Source organism: Ictidomys tridecemlineatus, chromosome 7 (genome assembly GCF_052094955.1).
Source record: "Ictidomys tridecemlineatus isolate mIctTri1 chromosome 7, mIctTri1.hap1, whole genome shotgun sequence".
Lineage (NCBI taxonomy): Eukaryota > Metazoa > Chordata > Mammalia > Rodentia > Sciuridae > Ictidomys > Ictidomys tridecemlineatus.
In genome coordinates, this window is record NC_135483.1 from 52,896,959 (window position 1) to 52,915,038 (window position 18,080).

The 18,080-nt window shown below is 30.2% G+C and overlaps 1 protein-coding gene across 2 annotated transcripts in view; it reads right to left on the bottom strand.

The window, feature by feature from the left end:
- Zc2hc1a (zinc finger C2HC-type containing 1A) overlaps positions 1–18,080 on the bottom strand; it is a 41,899-nt gene that overhangs the window by 14,266 nt on the left and 9,553 nt on the right. For both annotated transcript variants that reach the window (XM_005338041.5, XM_040293921.2), the window contains exons 2-7: positions 17,490–17,566; positions 15,180–15,296; positions 11,289–11,430; positions 9,182–9,330; positions 1,512–1,611; positions 833–932 (exon numbers count right to left, since the gene is read on the bottom strand). In XM_005338041.5, the coding sequence (XP_005338098.3) occupies positions 833–932; positions 1,512–1,611; positions 9,182–9,330; positions 11,289–11,430; positions 15,180–15,296; positions 17,490–17,566 (685 nt within the window). The remainder of the gene's footprint in view (positions 1–832; positions 933–1,511; positions 1,612–9,181; positions 9,331–11,288; positions 11,431–15,179; positions 15,297–17,489; positions 17,567–18,080) is intronic.

An 18,080-nucleotide genomic window follows, 5' to 3' on the forward strand; every position in this document is an offset into this window, starting at 1 on the left:
ATTATTTCAAAATCCAAGAATGGCCTACTTGTTTTCAATTTTAAGTTTTTAGAGATGTTCCATAAATGGGATATGGGACAAAATGGGTTAAAAGCCATCTAGGTAACAATGTGTGAAAAATGCATAAAAAAAGGATTAAATAATAGGAAAAGAATTACCCATTTGATATTTCAGCATATATTGTCTATATTTCTACACATAATTTTCTCTGTGTATAGCAGAATTATCTTATTAAAAATTTATTTATATTTTTCTGGCTATAAAATATCCCTTTATAGATTTTCAAAGCATACTATTCAATCAAAGCTAGTGATTTTATTTCACTTTTTTACATTATAATGTGAACATAATAAAAACAAATAAATATATATTCAAATATTTAAAGTAGATCTCATCTTGTATCTTGTTTCTCTTAACAGCTTGTGGCTTTAAAAAAATGCTTCTGATTTTGTTAATCATGGTGTGGAGAGGTTTAATAAAAATACATGCAAAATGTCTAGCACAGTACCTGACACATAGTGCTTAGCAAGTTATAAGCATTAAATAAGACTTCAAAAAAATATTTTAAAATATTTCCTGAGAGTACATTCCCAGAAATAAAATTATTCAACCAAAAATATGATCATTTGAAGGCTCATGATAAATACCATCAGATTATTTTCTAAATACTAGTTTAGGTTCTGAACAAGGATGAGTATGCTCCTAATCAACAATACATTAAAAAAAAAAACTTAGAAAATTAAGTTTAATAAAAAGGCTGATTACCAAATAAAATAAAAGTTCAATGCCATTTAAAGACATACCATGAATAAATTATTGAATGTAAACTTACCCTGCCTGAGGAGTTGCTATAGCTTTATGAGAAGGAGATAAGGACTGAAGTTTGTTTCCCAAAGAGCTGCTAACTGAAGGCACTTTACCTGAAGGTGTACCTTATGACAAAAAAGGCAACAGTTAAAGAATTCTCTAAAAAATTAACATAGAATACAGTATCTGACAAGGAAAACAATTCTTTAGTAATGTTTTTTACAGCTATAGGTCAAGTTATTAATAAAAAAAATTCTTCTTAAAAGTGATATTTTAAAATGTTATTTCCAGGGAATAACATATTCATTTCTAATTTCTAGATTATAATATACATAAAAATAAAGGTACATTTCAGTGGCCAATATGTTCTTCAAGCCATTATTATTATTTTTTTAATCAGGAAAATTGTCAAATCAGAGAAGTCTGAGGAACCAAGGTAGAAATGAGAGGAAAATACTTGTGGTCAGTGAATCAAAAAAAGAACCTGGCCAGTTATTCTGAACATATATTAAATAAAAAAAAAAAAAACAATAAAATATCTAAAGTATAAGTTATTGAAAGGTGATTTACTTGTATCCATAAATAATTACTAATGCACATCTCTTAATTATAAAACTATTTTAAAAATCCAGAATAGAGCACAATCTTTACTTCCTTCTATAAACAGTTTTTAAAAATTAAGTGATGTTATGGGATCTCATTACCTACAACAGTTTTGCTAATGCCACTTGGCTGTGGTAATCGTGAAGATCCTGATGACATGGTTCCAGGAGAATTTGACTTTTTAAGTGCAGGTGGCTTATACTAAAATAATAAAAATAAAATATTCTATTAACATAATTTTCTGATTATGAATTATAAACTAGTAATTCAAAAGTTCATATTCTTCAAGTCTAAAATTTTAGCTTTACAAGAAAAAAAGCTATGGAGATGAATGGTGATGCTGCACAACATTATAAGTGTATTTAATCTCACTGACTATACACTCAATTGTTTATGGTGTAAGTAAAATATTCATATTTACAAAGATTTTTGCTGAAACCATAGAAAGTTTATTTCTCAAAAATGGTCTATTTGGACTAACCCTTTAATGAAAAACTAAAAACGAGCATGAAAGTATAACAACGTATGTACAAAGTAATTTAAAAAGCACTGAAAGTCAGATGGGAGGAAAACAAATTGCCAACCTAACTCCAATTTGAGATTTATAATACCTGCTTGGCTATCACATGTATTTGCTTTACAAATTAGACTAGTCAAGAAAATAACACTAATAATTTAATTTAAATATTTCCAGAGTCATAGTACTCCTAGATACCTGGAAGGAACAAACACAAATTTCTCTGTGAGAAAGCAGATATAAGAAGGCATAATAACCATCATAAATACTTTCTGAATGGTAACAAGTTGAAAATAGTCAATAATAACCAAGGAATAAGTATATGCCATGAATATGGGGGAGAAGACAGGAACACATTTAAGGCTGCCTGATACTACAATTATCAGACACATATTACAACAAAATAATTATGTGTATTATACTTAAATAAATGATGGATATGAGAATAGTTATGAGAAATTGGAAACAATAAAATGTAGGAAACTAAAAAAACTTCAAGAAATTAAAAATGTGGTAACAAATTACAATCTCAGTGTAAAGGGGTAAAGTAGCTGTATAACTCTCCTGTAGATAATAATTACAAGAGGATTTAAAAAAAAAAAAACAACATAAAAAACAAGACTGAGAGGACCCAAAACTGTGTCCTCTGGGTTTAACTGCCTAAGATATAAGATACTCTCCCACTCCTAAAAAGAGAATAACAATGAAAAATAACCAGTTTGGTATATTAACTACAATTAGTTTTCAGCAAAATATTTCTAGTAAATGAACAGGGAAATATGGTTTGTACTCGGGCTGGGGATGTGGCTCAAGCAGTAGCATGCTCACCTGGCATGCATGCGGCCAGGGATCGATCCTCAGCACCACATACAAACAAAGATGTTGTGTCCGCCGAAAACTGAAAAATAAATATTAAAAAAAAATTCTCTCTCAAAAAAAAAAAATAAAGAAAAAGAAATATGGCTCGTACTCAACAAAAAAATGACAGTGAACAGAAATCAATTCCACATGGGCAGAGGTGTCAAATTTAGCAATCAAAGACTTAAAAAATAATTATTATAGTTATGTTCAAAATGCTTCTGAAAATAAAATTAAGGGGGAACGTGATGAATAGGATAAGTAATAAATAAATAGGGTATCTCAATCGAGAAGGAAGGGAAAATATGATGTTTCAGATAACCAAAAATGGAGAATTCATTGCCAGTAGATCTGCAATACTGACTCAGAAACCTTTCCAGACTGATGGGAAATGAAAAAAAGATAGCAGCTTAGATTTGCAAGCAAGAATGATTATGTCTGGGGAAGATAAATACATGTGTAATATAAAACACAAAGTGTATGTATAAATTAAAACACAAAGTATATGTATAAACTAATATAGGTGTGTATTTATATTTGTATATACATATTCTGTACATATGTATATAATATTTATACATTTTCAATTACTTTACAAGCAGATGATTGGGCTTTGTTTTGTTTTTAGTATTGAGGATTGAACCAAAGGGCAATTTACCACTGAGATATGTCCCCAGTCCTTTTTATTTTTTATTTTGAGACAAGGTCTGCTAAGTTGCTGAGGCTAGTCTCTAACTTGCCTCCTTTTCCTTCAGCCTCCTAAGTCAATGGCATCACAGACAAGCACCAATATGCCTGGCTAAAAGCAGATGACTTTTAAAACAATGAGTCTAACATTTCATAACAACAACATCAAGAGTACTGACAGGCTTATCATGTCTATAAAGTCATTATTTTTTTCATATATTATATATATATACACATACATATCTATATATATGTGTATATGTATATATATATACACACTAGCACTAAAGATGGTAGGAGGTAAATGGAAAAATTCATACATAAGAAGAAGTTATGCTATTCCTATAGAAAATTTAAAAAAACAAAAAGCAGAGTTAGCCAACAAAAAAAAAGTGTTGCTTATTAAGACAAAAAAGACAGAGAAGTAAAAGAAGAATCAAAAATTGAAGAATGCAACATGGCAGACCTCAGCACAACCTATCAAGAATAATTACATTAAACAGAAATGTCTCAACACTTCAACCAACAGGTTATGGTTGCTAAGCTAAATTAAAAAAAAAGAAGAAGAATGAATTATAGGCTTGTCTACAGAGTATGCAAAGACATTTAAAGAAAAGAAAGAACAAAAAATAAATAATTAAGTAAATGGCTATATTCTTACCAGATGAAACACATTTGAACAAAAGGAATGCTGCCACAGAAAAGGGATACATCATATGGTAAAAGGGACATATATAACAAATTATAAATATTAAGAGAAATTCACTTATTTGTAAAACTCAAGAGCAGAGCACATATTTTTTTTTCCTGATGTCATGTAACATCCGCCAAAAAAGAATATGTGCATCAATAAAATAAATCTCAATAAGGTGGAAATTTTGCCTAATGTTTTACCAGACTACAACAGAATTAAACAAAACTAAAACACTGAGAAAAAGCCCCAACTATCCATAACTAAATGCTTCACTCTGAAATAAACTATGAGTAATAGAATTACATATTAGAAAATATTTTTAACTGAACAATAAGAAGCATATTGAGATTTGTACATATTGGAAAGCCTAGAAATGTATTCATATCTGGATAAATAAGATCTGCCAAAACTGAATCAAGGGGACATAGAAAACCGAAACAAACCTATAACTATAGCAATGAGCTAAAAGCAGTAATAAAAAGCCTTCCAACAAAGAAAAAACAAGATGGATTTTTAGTTGAATACTACCAAACCCTTAAAGTAATGCCAATACTCTTCAAATTATTCGATGAAATAGAAATGAATGGAATACTTCCTCCTATCAAGCCAATATTACACTCACACCAAAACAAGAACAGAACACATCAAGAAAACTACAGACTAATATCCCTGATGAACTTATATTAAAAAATACTTGAACAGTAGTAAATCATGTTCAGCAATATATGAAGAAGAGTGTACACCACAGTCAAGTTGGTTTTATTTCAGAGGCAAGGATGGCTTAATACATAAAATAAATATAATTCGTCACATAAAAAGAATTAAGAACAAAATTACTTGGTCATCTCAACATATGCAGTGAAGGCCTTTGACAAAATTTAATATCCATTCATGATAAAAACACCAAAGAATCTAGGGATAGAAGGAATCTACCTCAACATTATGAAGGCTATACATGAAAAAATCCAAATCCAATTTCATGGTAAATGGGGAAAAACTGAAAGCATTCCTTTAAAATCTGAAAGAAGACAAGACTGTTCACTCTCACTACTCCTGTTTTATACAGTGCTAGAAATTCAAGTCAGAGCAATTAGGCAAGAGAAGGAAATAAAAGGATAAACACAGAAAATGAAGAAATCAAACCATCACTGTTTACAGATGATATGATCCTATATCCAGAAGATCCAAAAAACTCCAACAAAAGACTTCTAGAGCTAATAAACAAATGTGGCAAAGTAGCAGTGAACAAAATCAACATACAAAGATCAGCTTTCATATGTACCAAAAATAAACGTGTTGTGAAAGAAACTAGGAAAATAATTCCATCTGTAATAGGCTCAAAAAACAGAAAACAAATAAAACAACAACAAAACACCTTTAGAATAAGTCAAGGATGTGAAAGACTTCTACAATGAAAATACTGAGAAAGAATTTAAAGAAGACCTCAGAAGATGGAAAGACTTCCCATGATCATATATGTACAGGAAAAATTAATATTGTTAAAATGGTCATACTACCAAGAGCAATATACAGATTCAATATGATCCCCATAAAAATACCAATGACATTCATCACAGAACTAGAAAAACAATCCTAAAATTCATTTGGAAGAATAAAAACCCAGAATATCCAAAGCAATTTTGAGGTTAATAAGCAATGCTGGAGACATTACAATACCTGACTTCAAACTATTCTACAGTTAGAGTAACAAAAACTGCATGGTAGTGGCATAAAAACAAACACAAAGACTAATGGTACAGAATATAAGATACAAAGATAAACCCACACATCTACAGTCATCTGATTCTTGATAAAGGTGCCAAAAACATACATTGGAGAAAAAGACAGCCTTTTTATCAAATGGTGCTGGGAAGACGGTTATCTATACGTAAAAGAGTGAGACTAGACCTTTATCTCTTACCCTGCACAAAAATCAACTTGAAATGGATCAAAGACATAGGAATTGGACCAGAAACTATGCAACACCTAGAAGAAAACACAGGACCAACACTTCAACTTTTAGGCACAGGCAACAACTTTCTTAATAGGACCCATGAAGCTCAGGAAATAATATCAAAAGAGTTGATTCACAATATAAATGGGATGGTATCAAATTCAAAAGCTTCTGAACAGCAAAGTAATCAATTAAAAGTGTGAAGAAAGAATCCACAGAATGGGAGAAAATGTATGCTAGTTAATCTTCTAACAGAGGATTAAAATCTAGAATATATAAAGAACTCAAAAAACTTTACACCAAAAAAATCAAATAACCCCGTTAATAAATGGACAAATGAATTAAACAGACACTTCTCCAAAGAAGAAATACAAATGGCCAACAAATATATGAAAAAATGTTCACCATCCTTAGTAATTAAGGAAAATGCAAATCAAAACTAGACTGAGATTTCATCTTACACCAGTCAGAATGGCTGACATTAAGAACACTAATAATGAATTCTAGAGAGGATGGGGAGAGAAAAAGAATACTTTTACACTATTGATAGGACTGCTATTTAGTACAACAATAGAGATCAGTATGGAGGTTCCGCAAAAGACTAGACATGGAACCACCATATAACTCAGCAATACCACTCCTCAATATTTATCCTGAAGAACTAAAGTCATCATACTACAGTGATTCATCATACCCGTGTTTGCAGCAGCTCAATTCACAGATTGTGAAAGCAGTCTAGGTGTCCACCAACAGACAAACGAATTTAAAAAAATGTGGTAACATACACACAATGGAGTTTTAATCAGCCATAAAGAAAAATGAAATGACGTCATTTGTAGAGAATGGATAGAACTAGAGACCATATGGTAAGTGAAATAAGTCAAATTAAGAAATTTAAGAGTTATATGTTTTTCTTCCATATGTATAAGCTAAAGAGGAAAAAGGAAAACAAAAGCAGAGGGCAGATCTCAAGAAAATTAAAGGGAGATCAGTAAAGGGAAAAGGCACCAGAGGAGGTTGGGAAGAAGCGAAAAAGTGTTAGGGAGTGAAACTGGTCAATTGTATTGTTATATTCTGTATTGTGATAAATCCCATCAGTATGTCCTACTATAATGCATCTATTAAAAAATGTGGAGAAAAAAAATTGTCAGATGCACTCGAACAATGCAATGAAAAAAAGTCTTTGTAAAGATGTAATAAAATTTCATAAGCCTCTTGCAAGGCTGGAAAAAGAGGTAAACAAAACAAAACTACTTGTTGGAGAGAAAAATGAAAATATAAAATATCAGTATCAGGAATGAAAAAGGGGAATAAAACACTATAAATATTGTAGGCATTAAAACGTTAATAATTTTATGTCAATAAATTCAACTACACATATAAAAGAGGTAAATTGCTTTTAAAAAACAAAATGCTAACTGAAAACCAAGAACTACCACATTAAACAATCTTACAATTAATAAAATAATTTATGTTATAATTTAAAATCTCAGAAAAAAGAAAACTGTATGCCTAGAAATCTTCATTGTTGAACTCCAGAAGAAAATGTAAGAAAAAAAAATAACAAAAACTTTTCCAGAAAATAAGAAATAACTGCAAACCTCTGATGAGGCAAGTATTACTCTCAATCAATACCAGCCAAATTATAGATCATTTCATCTATCCTTCCCCATAAGGATAGATGAAAAAATTTTTAACAAAATTTTAGTATATCAAATTAAAAAACATAAAAATAATAATTTTTGACTAAGCAGAATTTACTCACTGAATGCAAATTAAGTTTGACATTTGAAAATCTGTGTAATTTATCATAAGCATAACATAATACAGGAAAAACCACATTAGTCTTTGAATAGACAAACAGCATTATACAAAATTCAAATTACATTTGCAGTTAAGGAACAAAAACGAATACAAACAAATAAACCCTCATTAAATAGAGAACATTCTTAGCTTGACATTAGTCAGAGATGAAAACTCACAGCTAGCTAATAAAGTACTGCATAGTCAAAAATCAAATGTTTGCCAACCTAGCCTTGAATTTGCAATCCTCCTGCCTCAGTCTCCAGAGGACCAGGGGATTACAGGCATGTGCCATTGTGCTCAGCTTAACAAAAGGTGTTTTCCCCAAAATGACAATGATAATAATGATATGGTCTATTTTCAATAACATTTTAAGAACTCAGTACAAAGAATTCTCTCAAAGAAGTCCCTATTGTATTGGGGGTCTTTTAATCTAACATATTACTTGTAAGTAACAAGAGATATGGACTCAACCATTTGTTGTTTAGATTTACAACACTCACTAAAACCTGCTAGATCAGATATAGTGATACTCATCTGTAGTATCAGTTAATTGGGAGGTTGAGAAAGCAAAGATCTTTTGGCCACAGGAATTCAAGGTAAGACTGGGCAATACAGTGCAACCCCTTCTCAAAAGAGATAAAAATTTGTTCGTAAAAAAAAGCTATGTGAAACAGAAATACGCTCATAAGTCTAACATTATCAATATTTTGTGTAATAGTGTTTAAAGAAAAACAATAGTGTTATAAAAATTAATTTACTATAAAAACCTTATATATCAGTAGTTTACGTGCTTTCATATACATTGTTTCATTTGTTTTTCATAATCATCAGGTGGTTATCACTAATGGCATGTTATTTGTCTAGAAGTTCCAAAGAAACAATGTGAATCCAAGTTTCCCTTCCCTCATGTACATTTTTCAGTACATGATTTTCAAACTTTGACTTTTATTGCCATTAACTCAGTCTTCCAACCCTTTTATGTTTCCTCTGAATTTGGTAATCCTATGTTTAATTTATTTTATTACTTTATTACTCTTTAAATTGATACATCTTCAAGTCCCTACCAACTCAAGTACTTCTCAAATCAATTAATTTTAATAATTATTTTCAATTAAGCATTTTAATCCCTTAGACATTTATTTTATCAGTGATAAAATTATAGTATAATGTTCTATAAAGCATAAACATAAACTATGAATCTCAAAGTGTCATTTTCTCATTGATCGATAGAAATTATTAAAATTGAGAATTTCACCTGTGTCCGAGAAGTTGGTTTTCCTTTGGTGTCAGTAGAAAACTTGCTTTTGTTACTAATACGTGCTGCCTGTTCTTTACAGAAATTGATATGTCTATCAGCTGCATTTTCATTAAATCTCCTTTGACAATATGGACACTGAATATAATCTAAGACAGAAACAGATTAATAAGAAAATACCTGAAAGGGGATATTAAGAATCATTGGTTTTTAATGAACAATAATTAAAGATGCATAACATAGTTAATATCTGATAAGCAAAAACTCCCATTTCCATATAACATCCAGCCTGATAAACTTAGTAAAGACTATAAAGAAAAAGTCCAATGAATTCATTCTAATTTTTTTCTAACTTTGAATCAAATTTGAGGAGAACTGAAGAGAAAAAAAGAACAAAAGATAAATCTTCAGGACAAAAGAATGAATAAGTAGAAGAAAAGATATCATTTCTCCTTTACTTCTATAATACCGTATGCTTTCATTCTGTATATATACTGTATATGGTAGACTAGTTAAACCTAATATACCGTACTAATATACCACTTAAAATATAGATTTATCCATAGAATCTTATACATCCATTAGAGAAAACCATCGAAAAACAGTTTTATTCACTTCCAACAACTTCACATTTTTTAGAGGTTCTAACAGATGGAAGAAGTGATTTTAAAAAAACTTAAAATTAACATAATTAATTTAAATTTAAGAGACAATGAATATTTCTAAGACAAAATATTCTTCCAAAATGTAGTAACTGTAAATAAAATTTCTTTTAATACTGAATGTCAAAATTAACCCATAACCAAATTTTGAAGCATTTCAAAGGACCTCAACTGAATGAAAAACTGGAAATAAACAAAAAATTAGTGCCAAAAAAAAAATCTTCACATATTTCAACATGTTTACTTTTGGATAGGGAGTGTGATCTTTAAAGATTACACTAAAACCCCTAATAACAAAGAAGTAGTTTTTGTCAAGCCAAAGAGAATTTTCTAAATCCCATTACCATTCCAAAGAACTGGTACTCCCTCACTCACTAATGCAGACATGAAAAGAAAAAAAAAATGTATGCAATATCCAAATACCTCCAAAGTAGAGAACTCAACTTCATGGGGAAAATAAAGACAGAAGAGATTGATTTCCCAGTTGGAGCATCTCAGAAATAGTCAAAACAATTAAAAGTAATTACTAATACTCTATAGTAGTATTTGGCAAAGTATAGCCTATGGGCCAAATTCAGCCTGCCTGTTGCTTCTTTATGTAAATAATATTTCATTGGAACAACATAGCTATGCCTGTTCATTTATACATTATCTATGACTTATTGAAATAATGAAAGAGTTAAAGTTCCAACAGGTACCTTATAGCATACAAAGTCTAAAAAGTTTACTTTTCGGCTTTTTATAGAAATAGTTTGCAGACCTCTCCTCTACAATAAAATATTTTAAAAAAAGATCATGTCTAGATTTGCTGAACAGCATTCTCTTTCCTAAGAAATAAACTTCAATCTAGAATACTAACTCGATTTTAATGTGGCTAACTTGTTCATTAAAATAAACTTTAGGCTGTTCTAATAACCAATAGCTAATTGTCTATTAGGATCACAATGTGGGTTTTCCAAAATCTTGTTTTACATTTTGTTAACCCTGAACAATGCAACTTTTAGCTATTCAATGAAGAAAATAAAATTAAAAGCATAATTTAGGTAATCAGTCTATATCATAGTTTTCCTATGTGAAATATATACCTTACAAATATTGGCCTTTTTTTCTTCATAGATAAGAAGATACCAAAGAACCAGTCTACATAACTATCTGAATTCTACTCAATGACTGTATCTCAACCCACAATGAACATGATTAATTTATCTCCTAGAAAACTAACATTTAATTTGCCATACAATTTTTAAACATGCTATAATTTTTATGCTTAAATACAGGTACTGTGATAAAAGGATAATGTACTCCTACACTCCACACAGATTTATCTTTATAATCCTAGAGATTATGCTTTAGGTTCAAGTTTTGTTACAACTTAAAATGCACAAATATTCTATCATTATTTTCTGTCCATGTGAAAATTTATATCAACATTATTCCATATATACCAGGATCATAAGAAGGTGGAGGAGGAGGAGGAAGTTTGCCACCCTCTTTAAGTGCCTGATCAAGGCCTTTAGCTGCTCTTATGGTGGCAATGAATTCTTCATGTTTTCTTCTCCAATTTGAAGGTTTCTTTGGTGGTTCTGGCTATAAATAAAGAAAACCCAATATCAAAACTATTAATAAATATAAATAAAACTTGAGATAATGCCAAATCATTTAATATCATATTCTCTTAACAGGAATCCTTAAAGGATTCCTTCCCAAATTAACTTTTTATGCAGTTGCACTGTATGCAACTTTTAAAACATAATTCTAATTGACAGACATCCTTTATAGGTGTAACATGCATTTATGCTCCCAGTAATAGTGCATTTTTCTGTTTTCCTATAATCTCTCCAATGAAATTTAGCAAACTTTTGAGATTTCAACTGACTAAAAGGTGAAATATTGTCCTCTCTAATGTGGATTTAATTGGATTTTTCTTGAGATTGAACATTCTTTCACTTCACTAAACACATCTGTATCATATATCCTATGAACTTTTTATATTCCTTGTCCTGTTTATTGGTTGGGTTCTTGGGTCTATTTGTGACAATTTCTAGTAGTTCTTTAGCTATTATTCCCTCCAACAACTGGACTGTCTTTTGACTTTGCTATGGGTCCTTTAAAATGCAGAACTTTTTTTAAAGGTAGTTTAATTTACTAATCTTTTCTTTCATAGTCTGCAATCACAGTAAGTGCCTGGACCAAACACATACCAAGGCCAACATAGTAAGTTTGCCTGGGCCAAACACATACCAAGGCAAAATAAAATGTTCCCATGTTTCCTTCTGGAACATGCATGGTTTCCATTTTAAAAATTTAAATTTTAAAATTATATTCAGTTGTAATTATTCTGGTAAACGGTGAAATATATGAATTCAACTCATTATTTTCTTTTAACAAGACAATGCAGCTATCAAACCACCCTTAAACATTTTTCCCACAGAACTGTGAAAACATTAATCACAAACTAAACCCTTTTGAATCTGGGCATATTTCAAACTTTCTCTTCCATTCCATTTTTCTAACTATCATTAAGTTAGTACTAGTATTTTAAATATTGAGACTTTATAACATATATTGATATAACAGGGTAATCCTATTTTATTATCTTTTGCAATATTTTCCTGGTTATTCTTTTAACCAGCAATATTATACCTTCCAGTATACCGTATCTCCTAGTAACTCTTTTCCAATTTCTATACATCCAATTTCTTTTTCTTATCTAACAGTATCAGTTAGCACTTACTCTATTGGTTGCAGTTTAATCTCATCCCTAATTTTAATGGACTACCAATGTCTTTACACTAAATAGGATGCTGACTCATGTATCATGAAATAAAGATTTTATCATATTACTTAAATACCTAGAAAGCAACTTTCCAACTAGTTTATGAGAGCCACAAAACTTTGATATAAGGGAAAATTAAAGACCCACATCTTTTATGGATATACAAAAAAATCTTAAATAAAAACTTTCTTATTTTATAAGTAAATGTCTACTCATAAAATTCATCTGCTCCATAAAGAGTACTACTCATCTATTGGTAAGTTTGACTGCTCCACGGTATTTTTTCTTTTCATAGTATCTTTGTATCAAAGCAAACAGGTTTCTTATTACTCATCCTTGAATGCATCAGATTTTCCTGGCACAACTACTTGCAAGAGATTTTGGGGAAGAGAGGCCCAGGGTAGACTTCCAGGCTACATATCAGCAACCATTTTCTTTGTTAGACCAAATATAGACTACTTACTACAAATAATATCTCTCTGTTTTGTTTCCATATTACCCTAGGTTTAAGAGGTTGTACTGTTGGAATATCAGTTCCTTTAGCTCTTTGCTTGAATCAAAAGTCTTCCGTTTTTTAGAGGCAGTTTTCTGACTCTTCTACTTGTGTAAAAGAAAAACAGTATGTTTACAAAAGGCTACTGCTGCCAGCTCTTCTTCTCTCAGTTCCCACAACCACTTCTAAAAAGCACACAGACCTTTAAGTTGGGCCTCTCCACATAAGTTTCCGAGAACCTATGCTACTGGGCCTGCTCAATACTCTCTTCCTCATCCTTGGCTTTTGTCAAACTTCAGTCCTGCTCATTCTAGGGCCTGGCTATCCAATTTCCTACACTTTATCTTGGTTCCTGCCTTGGCTGCAGTTAACAAAGGGATATATTCTTTCTAACAAGGCCTCTCATCTCTGAAGAATCACCTTCAAGTTGAAGAGATCTTTCCCCTCTAAGGCATGAGATTCTCACTATCTGATCCATGGGACTTTCAGAAACTTCCAGGACTTTCTCTTTTCAGTACCTTAACCTGGATCTCAACTGCTTTGGGCAGCACTTGTATGTATTTGGTAGTCTGTGCCTTTAGTTTTACCAAAAATAGAGTTCATACAGTTGTTGTGCCCCTACTCTGCTTATCATTTTGTAGGATTTCCTTGATCTAGGTAAATAACATTGAGAACCATACTATAATGTTCAAATCTTCTAAAACACTGTCCTCAAAGTTGCATGGGTATATGATTTTGTTAATGGGTACAAGGATTTTGTTAAAAGTGAATTCTAATTCAGTATCTCTGTGTGGGACCAAAGATTCCATATTTCCAACAAGTTTTCAAATATGGCTGATATTACTGCTCTATGGACCACACTTTTGGGAGCAAGGCAATTAATTAATTAATACAAAAGAATGGTTTTTTACTTTGCTTTAAAAAAAACTATTAAATATAACTCCCTATGGAAAAATTATTTAATCTCCACAATAACCCCCAAAACAGATACTACTTCTATCACCATTGTATAGTAAATGGAAGCATACATAATTTGCCCAAAATAACATTGTATGTTACATAGCCAGAGTCAAATCCAGATATGTGGCTATACATATGAAGTAATGCTGCATCCAAAGATTGGGCTAGTTTATCTAATTAAACTAATATAATCATATTATCTGGGAGGTTACTAAGAAAAACTTCAAATACTGATTTTTGTACCTTATTCAAATTTCACCACTCTTACCATAAATATTCACAGACTATAAAATGAAGATAAATATTTGATTTTCCTATAATGAAATAATTTTATTCTTAGATTAATTTCTTTTAGGGAAGTGTTCCTCTTATACCCTGGAAGAAGTTATCAGCATTGAAAGCAGTGGGGTTTTTTGTTTCAAAAACCATTCAATATATATATCATTTCAATGAACTGACCATTTAAAACTATATGTGACAATGCATTTAAATGATTTATTCTTAGCTATGTAACATACGACTGATATTAAGAAGAGACTATCATGAGAGGTTCTTTGCTTTGGTTTCAAGAAAGAAAATAAGGTAACAGATATATGTGGGACAACTGAACAATTGATATATCTTATCCCCAGAAAGCATAATATAAATTATAAATACTGGCCGTAAACCAATTCATCAAAGTAATCAACTTCTATTATGCTAACATGTTTGTAAGAAAAGCTTTATTTTCCATATATGAACTTAAGAGGTTATACTAATGGTAAGAAAGAGTTCAAAACTTAAGTTATATCTTAAGTATCAACAATGACTTAAAAAGAATGTATGAACACATTTGTTTTAATTATTTCCCATTAATAGATAAGCAACTGGTTCTCCAATGAATGCTACAAATTTCGCACTATATTTGATGAAGTTTGAGATGACACTTTGATGTCCCATTTATAGTTAAAAATTTCAATTACAATGTAAGTTAATAAAAATTTTTAAGCTAAACACATACATAGAATTTTATTAATCATAGCATAACAGATAATTATAATTGTTAATAACAGATAATTATAATTGTTAATATACATAATAGTAAGATTAATTCTGTTAAAAAGTTACCCTAGGTTTAAGAGGTTTTACTGTTGGAATATCAGTTCCTTCAGCTCTTTGCCTGCTTGAATCAAAAGTCTTCCGTTTTTTAGTGGCAGTTTTCTGACAAATGGGTCCATGCTTTTTCTGTTAAGATGAAAACATGCAATATATTATTTTTTTCCCTACAGAAGAGAACATTATAAAACGTTAAGTTTAGATCAGTTTAAAAAATCTGAGCCTAATTAAAAAAATGAAGATCATATAATGATAATGTATGCTTTGTCTTAACTATAATTTTTTAAAATGTATATGTAAAATGCATAAGTTTTCTTTCTTATAGCAAGAAATTGTAGAAAAATACTTTTGTAAAATTTTATTAAGAGTTATATAATACCTTTCTGGTAAGGAAAAGAATATAAAATCAAATCTACTTGAATGAAAAGTAAAGGTCTTCACACCTAAACATGGGTACTAGAAAAAGAAATGCAAATGGAGAAGAATGCATTGATTTTAGGATTAACAAAAGCTAACATAATAGGAATAATGTAGATTAACAAAAGTAACATAATAGTTGTATGTTAATATAATGTTAACACAAAAATAAAGACAAAATGGTCTTTTATCTCTTTCTTCCCTTCTAGAATTTACACTTTCTACTTTTCTTCACTAAGATTTTTTTTAAGATATCTAGTGTTCTATTCCTATAGGGTTTTTAAAAAATAGTTACCAAATCATTCATTTTAAATACCAGTAAACTTCTCTTAATTGGCTTTTAATTAATCAATTAGATAAAACAAATTCTTCCTTCACTATACAAAGCACATTGACTGATGACATTATAATACAGGCATTTTTTTCATTTGTGTTCTAAGAAACTCTGAAGAAGCTGGAACAATTAAATTTTATCTGGAAAAAAAAAAGCAAATTTGAGAGCTGGCTTATTTGAAGTCAGGAGCCTGTTATGCTTTCAGTAGACAATTAGTAATCAACTGTTTCACAGATCTGTTTTCAATTTCAACAAATAAACACTATAATTATAGCTATTAGAATAAGAGTTCTTAAGTAATAATAAGAGGCTAGCGTGTGATTTTCTACTATACCCGTGTATGTCTAGTCTCACAAATTTAGTTGTTATTTGTCAAGTGCCTGTGGAGTTCATTTCCAAACCTGATTATACAAAGTGTAGTTATTATAACTATATCATTTAATTTAATATTAGATAAATAACTGAAGGAGAATTGGCATTTTTGTCTGTGAAAATTCAGCTGACTGCTTTGAAAATACTTTGAAAAACAGTGATTTGATGAGAAAAAAAAAAATCCCTACATGTGTGGGAAAGATATTTCTAAAGGATTACAAAAAAGCAAATTATTTAGGTGTCTACTGTCAAATGAACATTTTTTATCATTAATTCCTCATTTTACTTTAAAGAAATAAACTGGAAACTAGGATATGCACAGTACAATTTGCCAGCAGATCCCTAATTTTAACATATTATTTATCAAAATTTTAATATATAATTATGTTCAAAGTTAAAATATTTAAAGTATATAAGGCATAATTTTTATTTTTTCTTACTTAGCTAATTTTTATTAAGATCAATTAGAAGTATTTCTATTTGTATGAATTACAAAACCATTTTTGCAACTAAAACTATTTAAAAAATGAAAAATGCATTTTAGGTACACTAGTATATTGTAAAAAAAATATGTTTTTTTCTTTGCAATATTTCAAACACAGCAGAGTTAAGAGATTAGTATAATGAACTCCCATTTACTCTTCACTGCTTTGACAATTAATAGCATTTTAGCACTTTTGTTTTGTGTAGCCTTGCTTTTTTCCCCTGAAGTATTTTAAAGCAAATCCTAGACATTATATCATTTTGTATCTACAAATAGATTACTGTGTACATTAAGAGATGTTTGGTAGCCAGGCATGGTAGAACATGCCTGGAATCCCAGTGACTCGGGAGGCTGAGGCAGGAGGATCATAAGTTCTAGGCCAACCTGGGCAACTTAGCAAGACCCTATCTCAACATAAAAATGAAAAAAAAAAAAAGGGTGGGGGGTGATGGTACTAAAAAAAGGGGGGGGGTGTTTGTTCTGTTTGCTTCTGATAATATTAACACTTTAACAGAGAAGTCAGAAGACCAAACTCTGAAGAAAAGAGAGTATTCTGGAAGAATGACACAAATGGAACCCAAACATCTCAACAAGTTTTACAAAACTGCAAAACTCATTCTACATAAATTCTCCCCATGTGAGTTATTCTGAAGTACTGAACATTTACAGATCTATTAAACCCCAAAGGAAAAAGGTATAGATTCAGTCTACTCACTAATGCTACTGGAAAGAATGTTCTTCCACAAATTTTGCAAGGCAACAACTCTCCAACTTGGACAACACTTCCATTTTCTAAAACAGAAAGAATTTTATAAATAATTTCTGTGGCTCAAATTGTGAAACTTCAAATTTCAATGTTTTCTCTTAGTTCATAAGTAATTGTTAGTTCTTTTGAAAAATGCTTTGTTTCATTTCAAAATAAGCAAAATTACCTGTTAAAATGGCATAAGGCTTAGAATTATCAGTGATCAAAAATTTCATGGTAAATGAGAATGATTAAGAACAACCAAACTGATATTAGAAATATTTAGTTTTCTTGTTATTATTTAACCAAATTAATTTATCATCTCTTACTTATGATTTGATTTCATTGTAAATTAGTAACTTTAAAAATCAATATCGTTAATATTCAAGGCATGAAGAATTATCATTGTTTTTTCTGGTTAAGTGGCTTCCTGACATAAGATAGAGAAACTAGAATAAAAAGAATTTTCTTCTAATTACCTCCAGAAAACAAAAAGTATAAGGCTCCAAAGGTAAGATCACTTAGTTAGAATGCAAATTCCATTTATGAGGCAAATTTTTC